We start from the raw sequence: 15,309 nt of genomic DNA, 5'->3' as shown, positions 1-15,309 counted from the left end.
GGAGACTAGCTAGGTATGGAATTAGCATGGTGACCATAGAGAGGCTTATAGACTGGAACCGTCGAAGCATCCTGCCCGATGCTGTGGTTGGATACTTCTGGATACTTATGTAAACACACTCAAAGACAATGGCCTGTAGCCATTGACAGGGAAATGATGGATTCTCATACATTGTAGTTGGCGAGATACCCAGATACGAGACCTGTTGAAAGGGGTGTCAAACAGCCGAGCCCAGTTTCAGTGTTGTTTCATCGCCGAGTGGGGCTTGCGATAGGCCTCAACGAACCAGTGGACGCGGAACGGTCAGGAGAAGACATGCGAAGGGAATGGACAGGGGGAGAAAGAAAGAGCGATGTTCAAGGGATGAGACAGTCTCCGATGAAATGAAAAGGAAAACGCGTGGGAGCTTGTCCCCCTTGATGGCCCAAGGTAGCACACTCTTAGTCAGAGGCCCCGCGATGTCACGGGTGTTTCAAGTCTCTCCAAAGTTCCCAACTTCTACTTCTTCTCCCTCTTCATCTTCGTCTGTCAAGTTCGTCTTTTCTGCCTGTCAGTTTGAGTGGGGGGAAGTGTGTATCGATCACGGCACTAAGTGGCCCCTCGATCTCGCCCCCAAAAAAAGCTCAGACCTGCTGCAATCAGTTGCGGTTACAATCCAGCCCTTTTGGCAAGGTCCCTTGTCCATTGTCCGGTGAGCCTACAATTGAGCTGCATGCTACGCAGTCGTGTGGCCCCTCTCTCATCACCCCTGCCCCGGAGGCCCCGGAGCCTCATCGCATCCTCTCAGGTCTACCACTGCGACCACAATCCAACCCAGCACACAAAGCTAACTCCATACCTAGACTCTCCATAGTATGCGTTGATCTACGTCGCGTCTTCCTACGGCTTTCCGTTATCGGCGCGACTACTGTTTTTTTGGTTGAGAAGGTGGGGGAAAAGGGCGCGACGATCGAAAGTCATCGACCAGTCGGCCATCAACAACACCAGTCGCGGGCAAAGAAATCGCTTTCGATCTAGCTATGTTGGCTCCGAAACAGTACTCCGCGCCCTTGGGTGCGCCCCCATCCCAGACGCCTGCGAATGGCTACATCGCGAACACATCACAAAGACCTGCGACGGCCACGAAAATTCAAGATGGAGGCGCGTTCACCAGCCCAACGAAATCAGAGTTTTCTGAAGGCCAGGATGATTTCTCATCTGTTCGGTAGGACACCGAAGGACCACGGACAAGAGTTGCGATCATGCTGACCATCAGTAGGACGTGGGATGAGAAGCGGGTGGTGGCATGGCTTCACAGCATCAAATGTGGCCAGTACGAAGCGATCTTCAAAGGTACCGTTTCTTCGGATAGGGTTCTCGCAGTGATATTAACATGTTTTAGCCAACAACTTCAATGGAGACAATTTAATCGACTGCGATCAAAAGATCCTGCAGGAAATGGGCATCAAGAAGGTTGGCGATCGAGTGCGCATCTTTGTGGCGATCAAACAGCTCCGGAACAAGTCTGGGTCCAATCCGAGGCAAAAGAACCTGGTGAGTTATGCGTGACACCTCAATAGTTGCCCCAATCATCTTGCTCACCTCGTGTCTAGAATACATTAGCAACGCTTGAAGCTGCAACGCTTTCTAACGATCACCCTCGTTCCCGTATGCCTATCCTGAGCAGGCGCCTGTCCCAGCTGGTTGATGATAGCTCGGGCTACCTGGGTGGTCGATCACCTCAACCCACGTCCCCTCCCGGAGACGGCCCATGGCGCAAAGATGGTTATCTGAATCATCCCTCGTCAGGTGGCTCCAGCTCTGGCCGGAATCCAAGCACCCCTAGTGATGTTGGCCAGGCTGGTCGCGGCAGCTCTCACCCTCGGAATCCGAGTCTGGATGGCCTCACCATGGGCCCCCTTCCGCCCAACTCCCCGGTCATCCGCGTCATCTACACGGGGGGCCAAACCAAGGTCTTGAACATTCGGAGCTGCAGAACGCCAGATGAGGTCGTCCTCCATGTGTTGAAGAAGCTGCAACTCCCCGAGCATCAATACCGAAATTATTGTTTCTATGTTCTGGACGGATTGGATGCGGATCAGTCAAATTGCAGGAGGCTCAACGACTCCGAACTCATGGATATCTGTGAAGGCACCCACAGGCCTGAGCGTGGCCGTTTGATTCTCCGCAAAATTCATGCCGGGGAACCAGATCTCGACGAGCTTCGCCGTGCATCCCAGCTGGCATACGATGAAAGTCAGGTGGTGCATCAAATGGCCCTCAACAATTCCAACGCGCGACAGAAACAAAAGATTGAGCAGCTTACGGGTGAAACATTGAATAATATCAAGCAACCCCAATCTCCATTGGGTCCTCGGCAACGTCCGGCCAATTCGGGTGACCAAGATCCCCAGTCGGCCACCAGCGATCGCAATCCTGTGGCCAAGCTTCGGTCATTCTTCGGACAGAGACCGCCGAGCGAAATGATTATTCACGAGCTACAGTCCTTTTTCCCGAGCCACGATCGAGAGAACATCGAGAAGACGATGCGGAGGTCTCAACGTCTGAGCCGTGCAACGAGTCGTCTGAGTGTCATGAGCAACTACAGCGTTGCTTCAAGCCTCAAGGATGCGCCGCCGCTGCCGCCATTGCCGCCGATCCCTCCAATTCCTAACATTGCCGACTCCTGGTTCCAGGCCCCCGGGGGAGCCCAGGTGGCGCGTGCCCCCCGGCCCGTATCGGGTTCTAAGTTCAGCCTTCCCCAGACGTCTTACCGAGATTCCGTCGCCTCGAGTTCTCTCCAGCCACTTCAGGAGGAGTCGCCCGTCGAGCCCAATCGCAAGTCGTATGTCTCGTTTGATAGTGGCTCGGACGAACCGATCACATCGCACCAGAGCCCGGTTGATGAGAGTAATAGTGCCGCCGCCACAGACGGTGGCTCGTTCAATGATCGATTGAGTGTTCTTGTGGGTGAGGAGGATGAAGAAGAGGACGACACAGGCCTGACCGACTTCCTGGCCGGAAATAATTTTGCGCCCAAGAACTGGATGAAGGGCTCTCTGATTGGCGAGGGTTCCTTTGGAAGCGTGTTCTTGGCCCTTCACGCCATTACCGGTGAACTCATGGCTGTTAAGCAGGTGGAGATTCCTTCGGCTACCAAGGGGACCGAATTTGATCAACGAAAGAGCAGCATGGTCACTGCTCTGAAGCATGAGATTGAACTCCTGCAAGGGATGCACCATCCGAACATTGTGCAATACCTTGGCACCTCTACCGATGACCAGTACCTGAACATTTTCCTGGAATATGTGCCAGGTGGCTCGATCGCGACCATGCTGAAGCAATACAACACTTTCCAGGAACCCCTGGTCAAGAACTTCGTCCGCCAGATCCTAAAAGGTCTCTCCTACCTCCACAGCCAGGACATTATCCACCGAGACATCAAGGGCGCCAACATCCTTGTCGACAACAAGGGAGGCGTCAAGATCTCCGATTTCGGTATCTCGAAACGTGTCGAGGCATCCACCGTCCTTGGTTCCCGAGCCAGTCACGGTGGCGGCGGTCATCTCCACCGACCGTCTCTCCAGGGCAGTGTGTACTGGATGGCACCTGAAGTTGTACGGCAGACCGCTCACACCAAGAAGGCCGATATCTGGAGTTTGGGCTGTCTTGTCGTCGAGATGTTCATCGGCGCTCACCCCTTCCCGGACTGCAGCCAGCTCCAGGCCATTTTCGCTATTGGCAGCAACCAGGCCCGGCCTCCGGCCCCAGAGCATGTGAGTCGGGAGGCGGTCGAGTTCCTCGACATGACCTTCCAGTTGGACTTCGAGCTGCGGCCCAGTGCCAACGAGTTGCTGAAGTGCGAGTTCTTAGCTCCACCCATCGCATGAGGAGCTGTGCTCTCTCTCTATGGCTGTAAAACGATTTTTATGCATCATGGGTTCTAGGTTCATGGGTTATTTTCTCGGTAGTAATGCAATGGAGCATGAGCTTTCAGCGTCTTTCCAACTTTCGAGTCTAATAGAATATCAAAAAATCAACATAAAACATAAACTTATTTACGAGTTCAAGGAGCAAGAGCACTAACACAAGTAATTGAACATGAAAACATTCATGAAATCAGTGCCACAGGCCCTGCTCAAGGGCATTTACGTCTGGTGTTATTGGGTTTACTGGATGCTTCAGGTGGTTTTAGGAGGGAAATTATCTCAAATGAAGATAGTACATAATTCCGACAAATCACAGTGGCCACTATGCAGACCGTCTCTAAAGTTACAGATTGGACAAGAGAAAACAACAGAACACCCAGGTGAAAAGGATGGTAGAAAGTCAATCAAGACACGACGGGAAAAGCTACCCGTTGAGGCTCTTAGTTGATCATCTTTCCATAGAAGGGCAGTCCCAGGGCACTCAAAAGGAGCTGTGCATCCTTGTCTGCCTTGGCGGTAGTATGGAGGGTAATGTGGCAACCGGGGATCATCTTGGGCGGATACCTATTGAAAGGAAAGAAGTCAGGTTTGTGGGGGATTGACAAAAAGAAAAAAAATCAGCGCTGAGGAATCACTCACATGTCGTAGTTGACCTCAATCTCGGGGAACATGGCAACGCTCTCCGGTGCCAGACCGAAGGTGATGTTCCCACTGCTGTCACCGCTGCTGCCCTTGATACCAGGCCAGTCCTTGATGCGAGGCAGGACCACGTCGATGAGTTTGCCCAAGAAGTGATACATGTTTTCACCCTGCAGCTCTGCCTTGACAGCACAAGTGTCCCGGCCCGGCACAACACCCCAAGAGGGCACGCTGGTCTTGGACTTGTAGGTCGTGACTTTCACATTGGAGATGGTCTGAATGGCCATTCCCGCCACATGCAGCCACGACGAGTTCTCCTTGATGGCCCCCTTCACATGGCTGTGGATCGTGATGCGCTCCACCTGAGGAATGTTGTTGAACCGGATTGGCTTGCGCAGAAGACGCAGGACATCCCCACCACGCGGTCCACGGAGGGGCCGGTTCTTATGGTAGGGGGGCTGTCGTCCCATTCACGAAGACGAGGTGCTTTGGGAGGTGGCTTGAAGCCCGGTGGGTTGTGCACATAGCACAGAGCAAGAATGTCTTGTGCAATGGTCGAGGTGTACGTTTGCTGGGCCCGGGGGGAAGAGAAGGGGCCGGGAACGAACACTCGGGAGGACGGGTCTGATGGCGGCGGTGGTTGGTGAGGGTGAAGAGGACCACGATAGTATTTCGGGGATCGGAATTGGTATCTGACAGATAGGTGACATGCGTTAGCTGTACCCTATACAGCATTGCCGGAGTGTTTGCAAACAATCCGATCTTCTCCCCCAGCACACTAGGGAGAACCGGCCAAAGTGATCACATACCGACTCCGTGGAAGTTGGGTCTTCCGAGAGTTTGCTTGTGCAACTGGATCAAATGATTTTGCAACATCCTCCGACACCGTCCCTTCCAAAGATGACGCGGTTTCGAGCTCGTCCATCTGGCTCGATAGTCGTCTAGCCGGAGCCTCATCGGAGGCAAAGCGCCGGCAGGCAATGCCCTGTGGGCGGGCCGTTGAGCCCAATGCCCTGGGCAGGGCCCTTGCCATATACCTAGATGGCTCCCGGGCAGCCATTCTTAATGGAAAGTGGAGGGTGGTGAAATGAGGAGGTCGCATCCCCGACCAAAAATTGTTTGCGCCCTCGGATGCTCATCACGTGCATCTACGCCTGATATTTCGGGCGGCCAGTTCAGGCGCTGACCAGTGATCTCATGCCCCGCCAAAGTGATCAACATAGATCATCCCGCGATATCTTCCATGGACGCGTCTGCCTGTTTCGTTTCAGTCATTCGCTTCGTCTGGCATCTAAAGACCTCGTGGACAGACGATGTGTCCTGTTATGTTTTCCATGCAAACCACGCCTCGACTAAGCTCTGTGCTGGTCTTCCACTCTCTTTCTTCTATGCCTCTTTTGACCTCAAGATCTTGTCCTTCCCTCTAGAACTCCTGTTCTTCAAGAGGATCTCGGGTCCTACTTGCTAAAATGAGTGGGATCCATCGATTCCTAACCCGGCGTGATCGGCAAAACCGGTCGGCCAAGCAGAGCAAAGATGAGGTATGGCGCAATTTCCACACGACACAACCTTATAACACTAAACCTATGCTTTGGATGGTGTGGCTTAACTCATATATATCTTACAGGGATCACAAGTTCTCTCGCGGCCATCATTTCGAGGGTTCTTCTCATCAGAGACACCCCCAGAAGTCAGCCAAGACAGTGAGAAAAAGGTACTGCCTGATCACCTGATAGTCAGCTTGCACTGATGTCTAACATTTTGTCTGTGTCTAGCTCGAAAGTCTCAAAAGTCGCATCAGACAAATTGGGATTTCGAATTTAGAAGAACACCATTTCCGTTATGCATTGTCCTCTGCTCAAGGGGATGTGGACATGGCATTTGGCCTGCTGCTGTTGTTGCAGGACTCTATTGAGGGCATCATCCGAAGCTATACGCCCAGCACCAAGCTCCTCGGCGCAGTGAATCGCCAGGGTGTCACCTGCTACTTAGACGCACTACTGTTCGCTATGTTTGCGCGTCTTGACAGCTTCGAAGGCATTTTGTACAAAACATTCAGCGACGAACCTCGTCGGAAGCTCATCATTGTCTTGAGATTATGGGTTAACATGCTGCGATCGGGGAGACTTATTAGCACCGACTTTGTATGTACCACCCTAGTTCTTTTGTGTGCGCCGATGCTAACCAAGACACAAACAGACAGAGTATCTGCAAGGTGCGCTTGCTGAATGTGGCTGGGAGGATGCAGCCAAATTGCAACAGCAAGATGCCTCTGAAGCTTTTACCTTTATCACGGGGAAGCTCGAACTGCCTCTTCTGACCTTAAAGATGGATATCTATCACACAGGGAAGGAAGATGAGAGCGGCGATCACAAATTCGTCAATGAGAGACTCCTCGAGGTTGCTATACCACCTGAGCCTACTGGTGGCCGGAATCTCACTCTGGAGGATTGCCTGGAGGCTTACTTCAACAACAAGATTGAAGTAAAACGGTACTTGGAGCGGCGTAACACTCTCAGCTCCACCAAATCCATGGATTCTCTCTCCATTTCGAAAGGCTTCACGGCCCATGTGGAGGTTGTTGAGGCTGATGCTACTCCTACGCTGTCGCCAGTTCCTTCCAATTCTCCACAGGTCGAAAATGTGACTCCATGGTCCTCATTCGCCGAGTTCAGCGAAACCCTACGATCATCCACAAGCCTTCCCCGGCGTAATAGTATTGTTCGAGAGCGCTTTATTCCTGACTCAAGTGGGGAAAGCTCTGTTGAAAATGATGCTGCCACCTCAGAGGCTGAAGGACGGAAGGGTATCTACCGGAAAGAGGTTATGATGCCTGCATGGCAATTTTTCAGCCTTATTCGTACGTTCCAACATAATGTGTTTGGTTTAAAAACGAGCTGACACTATTTTCTTCCCAGCATGGTACACCGATAACACGCCAACTAATGATGCCCAGGTTGCGGCGCACTTCACCTCGAAAAGGCCGGTTCTGGGATTGTGTCTGAAACGCTACAGCGTCCTCCCCAATGGAAAGGCTGTGAGACTCAACACCTACGTCGACATCCCGACGGAGATTGGGCTGCCTCACTTTATCCAGGATGATAACCTGGATGCCAATGCTTCCATCTATGGGAATTTCAAGCTCTCTCTGCAGTCTCTGGTCTGTCACCGGGGGAACTCAGTTGACTCTGGGCACTATATTGCCATTGTTCGAGGCACGAGTGCCAACCCTGCCCCGCCTAGCTCTAGTGGCTCAGATCGCCAGACGCCGGAGCCATCGCGCTACTGGATGCGCTTTGACGACTTGGCCGCTGAGCGAGTGACCCTGGTGGACATCGACCAGGCCCTCAAGACAGAGTCACCCTACCTTCTTTTCTACCAGATCCTCCCCATCGATCAAGATGCAGCGGTCGCCAACCTCCCAGCCACCGCGCCGTCCTCCCGAGCCTCAGATATGGCTCTGGAACTTGACCTGGCTGGCCTCTCCCATCAGTTGGGTGCGCTTTCGACAAACCAGGCAGATGACAGCAATGCTGAGGATCCAGCTTCTGGCCGGCCCAGCCTTGAAGTCACCGGGCCCGACGATCCAGGTGCCCATATGACGAACAATCCAGGGAGACGGCCCAGTGTGACATTTTCCGAAACCGGTCACACCGGTGGACTTCAGCCGCGTTCCGTCCCGTCCTTCTCGCCCCAACTGATGCCCCTGGAAGTGGAAGGCGCTCGAGGGCCATTTCCATTCTCTCGGCGCGGGTCCAGAGCCACGAAGAGTAACTCTGGCAGCCGTACCAACAGCCAGTCTGGCGAGAATCGAATTAGTGCCACTTTCTCTCGCTTTGCTGGGCGGCTCAGCAAAGACCGCATCGCCACCGACGGGTTCACTACTGAAGGTGAAGGTGATGAGTCCGCCCTGGAAGATGACGGCTCGTCTGATGACATGAAGCTCGGGCTCAGTGCAATTGAGGGCAAAGGAAGGGGAGGTGGGAAGACCAAGGACTACGAGCGCTTCAAAGGCAAGCCCAAGGAGAAGTCCAAGGACAAGAACCGGAGACTGGAGCGGGAGTGCATTGTGATGTAATGCACGATTCGAGATACTGATGTTTCTGAGTGATTTGTTTGAGTGATACCCCATGCATTTGAGCGAGGAGACATAGTGCAAATCAAACCATATTTTTATTGATCTACGAGAGCTTCTGTAAAATGTCCATAAATGACTTGCTGTCAGAGAACTCCCGGGCATGTAAATTGTTGCCTCAGGCAGTGACTCCGCATCCCTCGGACAGCTGCCTCTCCACTCTTCCTCAGCTTGCGACTCTGCTATGATATAGCTGCGCGCGCACCATGGCGCTGGATGGATCCAGCAGTTATGTTGCTCCCAGCAACTTAGCTGAGCCCGACTCTCTTCCCATGTTTGATGTCCAGCGAGTACAGCTGCAGTTTCCGATCGCAGCGGACTTCGTGGCGGCGCAGGTTGCCAACAACGTGCTTGTGCTGGCCTTGTCTACCGGCCGAATTCTTCGCATTGACTTGGATACCCCTGAGGATATTGATGGTAAGCTCCTGGGCTATTTTCTGCAGCGAAATTTGTGGTGTCCCGCTAAGCTCCATTCCGCCCATCTGCAACAGACATCGACCTCCCCAAGAAGTCCTCAGAAATCGGATTGATTCGGCGAATGTTCCTGGACCCGTCGGCGTCTCATTTGATCATCAGTACTACACTCGGCGAAAACTACTACCTCCATACCCAGTCCCGACAGCCTAAGGCCTTGTCTCGGTTAAAGGGTGTATCCATCGAAAGCATCGCCTGGAATCCCTCGCTGCCCACTGCATCCACTCGCGAGATTCTGCTGGGAACAACTGATGGCAACATCTACGAAACCTACATTGAACCGTCCACGGAGTTCTACCGGCGCGAGGAGAAATATGTCACCGCGGTCTACAAGGTGCCGAACGCCTCACCGGTGATTGGAATCAGTGCGGAACCAGGGCCCGCGAAGCCTGAGCAACGCCGGGTGCTTGTTGCCACTTATGGAAAATTGTTTCATTTCCTTGGTCGAACAGGGGCCACGCGGCACGGAAGAGAAGGTGGCGGTTCGATATATGCGGAGCTTTTCCAACGCGAAACACCTTTGACACATGAAGCCCAAAATCCATCCGGGTCTGCGCCATCATCTCTAGTAGTCTCTTCGTCTCTGTCGGAGGGTCATCAGGGGGATGGGCATACTGAGAAGGAATTCGCCTGGCTCAGTGCGCAAGGAATCTTCCATGGACAGCTTGCGTCGGAGTCACCATTTGACCATGCGAAAATGCTTGCGCGCTCGGTTTTCCCCGCTTCTGAATCCGCACGAGGAGGGAAAAGATTGATCCAGAACCCGATTACCGCAACGACCCTGTCGCGGTGGCATGTTCTGGCACTCGTTGAAGGCAGGGTGGTTGCGGTCAACCGTCTCAATGAGGAAGTCGTCTACGATCAGGCTGTTCTGGAGCCCGGGCAAAGTGCGCTGGGTCTTCTGACTGATCTCACCCAAAACACCTACTGGCTCTTCACTAGCCAGGAGATTTTTGAAGTCGTGGCCAATGACGAGGATAGGGATGTATGGAAAGTGTTTCTGCGGGAGCAGAAATATGATGAAGCACTCCAATACGCCCGCGGTCCTGCACATCGGGATGCTGTTTTGACTGCCTCAGGTGACTCTCTCGCCGACCGAGGTCGCTTTGTTGAAGCGGCCAAGGTCTGGGGCAAGAGCAGCAAAGGATTCGAGGAGGTTTGTCTGACAATGATCGACCACAAGGAACACGATGCGCTGCGTAAATATCTTCTCTCGCAGCTGTCCACGTACAGGAAAGCATCTGTCACGCAGAGGATCATGGTCGCAAGTTGGCTTGTGGAGCTGTTCATGTCCAAATTGAATTCCCTTGATGACAATATCGCGACCAAGGCCGAACTCACAGAAGCCGCGAGCACCGGGGAAGTTCAGGATCAACTGGGCAGCGTCCGATCCGAATTCCAAGATTTCGTGAACAAGCACAAGACTGATTTGAATAAGAAAACCGTTTATGGGATCATCAGCAGCCACGGCCGCGAAGAAGAGCTACTGTTTTTTGCAACCGTCACTAACGACCACAATTATGTCCTGTCATATTGGATCCAACGGGAGAAGTGGGCAGAGGCCTTGAACGTTCTGCAGCGACAGAGTGACCCCGATGTGTTCTACAAGTACAGCAGCGTGCTCATGACACATGCGGCCACCGGGCTGGTGGAGATCTTGATGCGGCAGACAAACCTGGATCCGGAGAGACTGATCCCGGCGCTGCTGAACTACAACAAGTCCGCCAATGTCTCTCTCAACCAGAACCAGGCCGTGCGCTATCTGAACTTCATAATCGTCAACCACCCAAAGCCATCCGCAGCTGTGCACAACACCCTCATCTCCATCCATGCCTCCAGCCCATCCAACTCTGAAGCCGGGCTGCTCACTTATCTCCAATCGCAACCATCCTCACCACCCCCCTATGACGCAGACTTCGCCCTCCGGCTCTGCATCCAACACCAACGAGTGCAATCATGCATCCATATTTACAGCGCAATGGGCCAGTACCTGCAAGCCGTGGAGCTCGCCTTGGAGCACGATGACATCGAACTCGCGGCAATAGTGGCAGATCGCCCAGAAGGCAACGATAAGCTCCGCAAGAAACTGTGGCTCCTCGTTGCCGAGAAGAAGATCCGGCAGCCCGGCACGGGCATCAAAGACGCCATCGAATTTTTGCGCCGCTGCGAGCTCCTCCGTATCGAGGATTTGATCCCCTTCTTCCCGGACTTCGTCGTCATCGACGACTTCAAGGATGAGATCTGCACCGCCTTGGAGGATTACTCGCGGCATATCGACGCCCTGCGCCAGGAAATGGATAACTCGGCACAGACAGCCCGCCAGATTCGGTCGGAGATTGCCGGTCTGGATACGCGCTACGCCATCGTCGAGCCCGGCGAGAAATGCTGGATCTGCTCGCTGCCCCTGTTGAGCCGCCAGTTCTTTGTCTTCCCGTGCCAGCATGCTTTTCATAGCGACTGTCTTGGTAAGGAGGTACTGGGCGGCGCGGGGGGTAAGAAGAAGTATATTCGGGATCTGCAGGCTCATCTGAGCAAGGGTGATCTGTCTTCGACTAGGAGGGAGGAGATTGTCAAAGAATTGGATGGGCTGGTTGCTGAAGCATGGTATGTTACTTTCTAAATTTTTGTTCTGAGTTTTGTTTCCCCGGTGTCAAGTACTAATATTTCTTTTTCTATTAGTATTCTCTGCGGCGACCACGCTATCAAGCAGATTGACAAGCCGTTCATCGCAGACTTGGAAACCGCCGATGAGTGGGCTCTGTGATGCTGGTGGTTCTTCATGATATTGGAGGGGCATCATTGACATTATATGATATTGCTTTTGATGTTGATGATCATGTTCTTTTTCCATTTCTCTCTCTTTTCGATGCAATACCCTTTCTACCCTTGCCCCACGATTCCTCGAGCAACGATACCGGATCTGGCGATCGTACATAGTCATCCATATACCTAATGCGATTCGATCCGGATGTCTATTTCCATTTCAATGATTACTTTATTCCGTAGATGCTGAGGCAAGACCTGCCCTGTCCTGCCGTATTCAACTCCCAACCAACACCGTGCTGCAATGCCGTATAACCCCGACAAGAAATCAAGGGGAAAGAAAGAAAGAAAGAAAGAAAGAAAGAAAGAAGCAGAAATGGTGATATACAAACGAAAGAACAATGAAAGACAGATAGCAAAGATAGAATCACTCGGGCTCGGACTCGGACTCAGGCCACAGCGAACGCAAAAGCCCCAGATCTTGCGTCACAGCCGGACTATGCGGCGCGCACTCCTCCAGAAAGCGAAGCATCTCTTCGTTCCAGCGCTCCCAGCCCGAGGGGAGGGTTTCACGGAGACGGAGGGTGGGGGAATGAGCGATGCAATAGAAGAGAAGGATTTGGCCGAAGAATCTATTTAAGACAAAGCATATACAGTGTTAGTTGGGTGAACCCATTCAAGGCAAAAAAAAACAATGACGGAGAAGAAGAAGAAGAAGAAGAAGAAGAAAAAGTAGGGCAAACTCACTGCGAACAAAACGCAAACTTAATCGGAATACAACTCTTCATCTTCCGAAAGATGCCCTGCGTCACGGGCCAGTCCATGGCATTCAGCAGCCCGCTCTTGATCTGCTCAAAGTCCTCGTCTGTCAAGGAGCCGGGGATGCGTAGCGCCTTGTACAGGTACGGACGCCCGATGTGGAATCGGGCGATCTGGTACCGGCCGCGGAGCATGGCGTCGGTGATGGCTGTTGCGGGGGAGAGGGGTCGATTTGTGGAGTCGGTTGGTCGGGGGGAGATCGGGTTGTTGGGGAGTGTTGTTGTTGCTGCAGGGGAGGGTGAGGGGTGGATTGAGGAGCCCGACTGCTCGGCGGGCGTCGTGTGTGAATTGGACGGTAGAGGTGAAGAGCTGATGCTGAATTGAATGGTTGGGGGGAGGTTGGTGCGCCATTGCTCTAGTTGGTGATGGAGCTCAGCGTTGACGGCGGGAAGAGGGAAGGTTCCTGAGTCGGCTAGATTTTCATAGTGTTAAAGAGCTGAAGTAGATATGGAGAGGTGGGGAAGAAGAGAGAGAGATGGTATGCTGAACTCACAGTAGAAGTAGAGAGAATGGCGGATCCGCGTCAGGATGATTCGGTGTGCCACTTGCGCCAGGAAATGATACTGGAAATACGAGTCGTCGACCACGCTTGACGAGGCAAACGGGGTCGACACATAGCCGGTAGTTTCGAAGCTAATGAACTTGGGGATCGGGACCCGTTCTTCGAGCCGCGAGAGCCCGCTCGGCGGCAGATGCAGCTCTTGGACGAGGATGGTTTCATTCATCAGGCAGTTCCAGTACACCCGGGACTTCATGTCGCCTTCCCATTCGTCAAAGTTGACATCGTGACTGGAATGGTCAGCTATACGGAAGCGAGAAGACAGCCTGTCGGTCTAAGACAACAATAACTTACTTGGTTAGCATTGAGAGGCAGCAGGTGGCCGCGCGGTGGATCATAGCCCATGAGTCCATGGGTCGGAGAATCTGGTTGTAGTATACACTGGCCCAGAGTCAGAATATAAGCATCACTTTATGGAGCTCGGCACGTACGAAGACAGCAGATAAAACTGGCAGCTCTGGATGTCGTTGTCACACATCAGGAACCCGATACGCCGGCGGGCCTCATTGAAAAAACGCAGTCCGGGCTGCTCCCCAAAGACCACGTTCATCCACTCTGGAGGCTCAAAACGGTGGCTCTGCGTCCCCGGTAAAGGATAGTTACCTTCCTGGTGAGCGAGGACAGCGAGACAGCCCAGCGCCAGGACATTGAGGACCAGGCAGCTCTCCACGGTATATCCAAAGCCACTTTCAATGGCCGAGCCAAGCGTAAAGGAAAAGAAAAAGGCCTTGTCCATAATAGGAGTAAATGGATTGAAAACGCTGAAGAAGGCATCCGCGAGACCCTTGATCATGGCCAGAGGCAGCGCCTCCAGCCAGTGGTCGCCCGCCTGCAGTGGAAATGAGCCGGTGAACATGGGCAGTGGAGGTCGCGTCGACTCCAGTTCAATCACATAGTTCTTGCCCAGCATCTCATGGGTGGCGAGGAGCTGCTCGGGAAGAATCCGCCGTGCGCCGGGCCAGAGAATGACTCCGTGCTGGCTGAATGAGATGGAGACCCGGTCGGCAGAATCGGTGGCCGTTTGGTTTTCTTCAAAGTCAAAGTCATCGTGATCGTGAACCTGTGCCCCCGGGGTCAGGGTCTCCCCCGCTGAGGTGGGCATGGAGGTGAGCGCGCTACCACCCACGCCGACGGCCGGCGACGGCTGTGTCTGCGGCTGCTGCGGCCCATCGACAGCCCGACGAAGGGACTGCAGGTCCTTGACAATAGAAGTGGGCATACTCTCCAGCTTGGTCTCCAGTCGATGAAGAGTGCTCATGATCATCGTGAGAGACTGATCTCGTCTGCGAGTTGGGTCAGCATGGGCAACCATGGACATCCACGGCCACATATAAAAGGCTTACTTGGATGATTTGCGCTCATTGTAGACACACTCGAGACCGAGGGACTTGCACAGCCCACACCTGGGCCGTGACTCGTCGCATCTGGTCTTCTTCACGCGACAGTTCTCGCAGGCCTATTGATCTCATCAGTATGGATGACAGTGGCATTTGTGGCATTGTGCAGATTCCTATCTGGATAGTATCAAGGTCCAGCTTACCACCGTGGCAATGAAGTTCCTGGGCTTTTTGGATGGGCCCGACGGCTGGCCCGGCTGCTCCTCGCCGGGCGAGAGCAGGTCGTGGATGGGCACCAGGCCATTGTTATCGGGCTCCTGGGCACCCCGCGACTCCTCGAGCGACCGCTTGCTCATGGTGCATCATTGAACTGCTGGCATTTCCCAGCATTGTTCGGGTTTGATGTTTTTTTTTTTTTTTGATCGGTGGAGCGGTGCCCGTCTTGGCCAATCAGCGGCGGTCGTGGTGTGAATCATCGCTTCTGCGAGAACAGTTGCAGCATAAAACAATTGAAGCTAGGGATTCAATATGGAAGAGAAGCTGGGTTTTTGCTGGACAAGTAGCTGGAATTGAATTGCGTCGTCGTTGGCATGGTTTTTACATTGTGTAGGGGCCTTCATGCGGGAAATATATCCATCGTCACTGTCTACTTGAACGGTTATAGAGAACAGCAAA

The 15,309-nt window shown here is 53.2% G+C and overlaps 5 protein-coding genes across 5 annotated transcripts; 3 read left to right on the top strand and 2 right to left on the bottom strand.

The window, feature by feature from the left end:
- Positions 1 to 1,019: 1,019 nt before the first annotated feature.
- On the top strand, positions 1,020 to 3,869 carry NUU61_001863 (STE11 family mitogen-activated protein kinase kinase kinase; the record flags this gene model as incomplete). Its single annotated transcript, XM_056652445.1, has 4 exons — positions 1,020 to 1,204; positions 1,259 to 1,332; positions 1,382 to 1,533; positions 1,593 to 3,869. 4 exons carry the CDS (start codon positions 1,020 to 1,022, stop codon positions 3,867 to 3,869), a joined length of 2,688 nt encoding a protein of 895 aa, XP_056513512.1.
- Positions 3,870 to 4,348: 479 nt separating this feature from the next.
- Positions 4,349 to 5,607, bottom strand: NUU61_001862 (mitochondrial 54S ribosomal protein uL5m; the record flags this gene model as incomplete). Its single annotated transcript, XM_056652444.1, has 4 exons — positions 4,349 to 4,472; positions 4,548 to 4,909; positions 4,966 to 5,239; positions 5,357 to 5,607. 4 exons carry the CDS (start codon positions 5,605 to 5,607, stop codon positions 4,349 to 4,351), a joined length of 1,011 nt encoding a protein of 336 aa, XP_056513511.1.
- Positions 5,608 to 6,421: 814 nt separating this feature from the next.
- On the top strand, positions 6,422 to 8,625 carry NUU61_001861 (ubiquitin C-terminal hydrolase family protein; the record flags this gene model as incomplete). Its single annotated transcript, XM_056652443.1, has 3 exons — positions 6,422 to 6,649; positions 6,747 to 7,407; positions 7,466 to 8,625. 3 exons carry the CDS (start codon positions 6,422 to 6,424, stop codon positions 8,623 to 8,625), a joined length of 2,049 nt encoding a protein of 682 aa, XP_056513510.1.
- A 263-nt stretch (positions 8,626 to 8,888) lies between these two features.
- Positions 8,889 to 11,920, top strand: NUU61_001860 (vacuolar protein sorting protein DigA; the record flags this gene model as incomplete). Its single annotated transcript, XM_056652442.1, has 3 exons — positions 8,889 to 9,099; positions 9,150 to 11,760; positions 11,836 to 11,920. The coding sequence occupies 3 exons, from the start codon at positions 8,889 to 8,891 to the stop codon at positions 11,918 to 11,920; spliced, it is 2,907 nt and encodes a 968-aa protein (XP_056513509.1).
- Positions 11,921 to 12,346: 426 nt separating this feature from the next.
- On the bottom strand, positions 12,347 to 14,990 carry NUU61_001859 (uncharacterized protein; the record flags this gene model as incomplete). Its single annotated transcript, XM_056652441.1, has 7 exons — positions 12,347 to 12,551; positions 12,667 to 13,150; positions 13,232 to 13,527; positions 13,592 to 13,678; positions 13,729 to 14,580; positions 14,641 to 14,753; positions 14,838 to 14,990. The coding sequence occupies 7 exons, from the start codon at positions 14,988 to 14,990 to the stop codon at positions 12,347 to 12,349; spliced, it is 2,190 nt and encodes a 729-aa protein (XP_056513508.1).
- Between the last annotated feature and the right edge of the window lie 319 nt (positions 14,991 to 15,309).

Source organism: Penicillium alfredii, assembly GCF_028826965.1.
Source record: "Penicillium alfredii strain IBT 34128 chromosome Unknown utg000004l_segment0_segment0, whole genome shotgun sequence".
In the NCBI taxonomy this organism is placed as follows: domain Eukaryota; kingdom Fungi; phylum Ascomycota; class Eurotiomycetes; order Eurotiales; family Aspergillaceae; genus Penicillium; species Penicillium alfredii.
The sequence above is the reverse complement of the archived record's forward strand: the minus strand, read 5'-3'. Positions and strand labels throughout refer to the sequence as shown.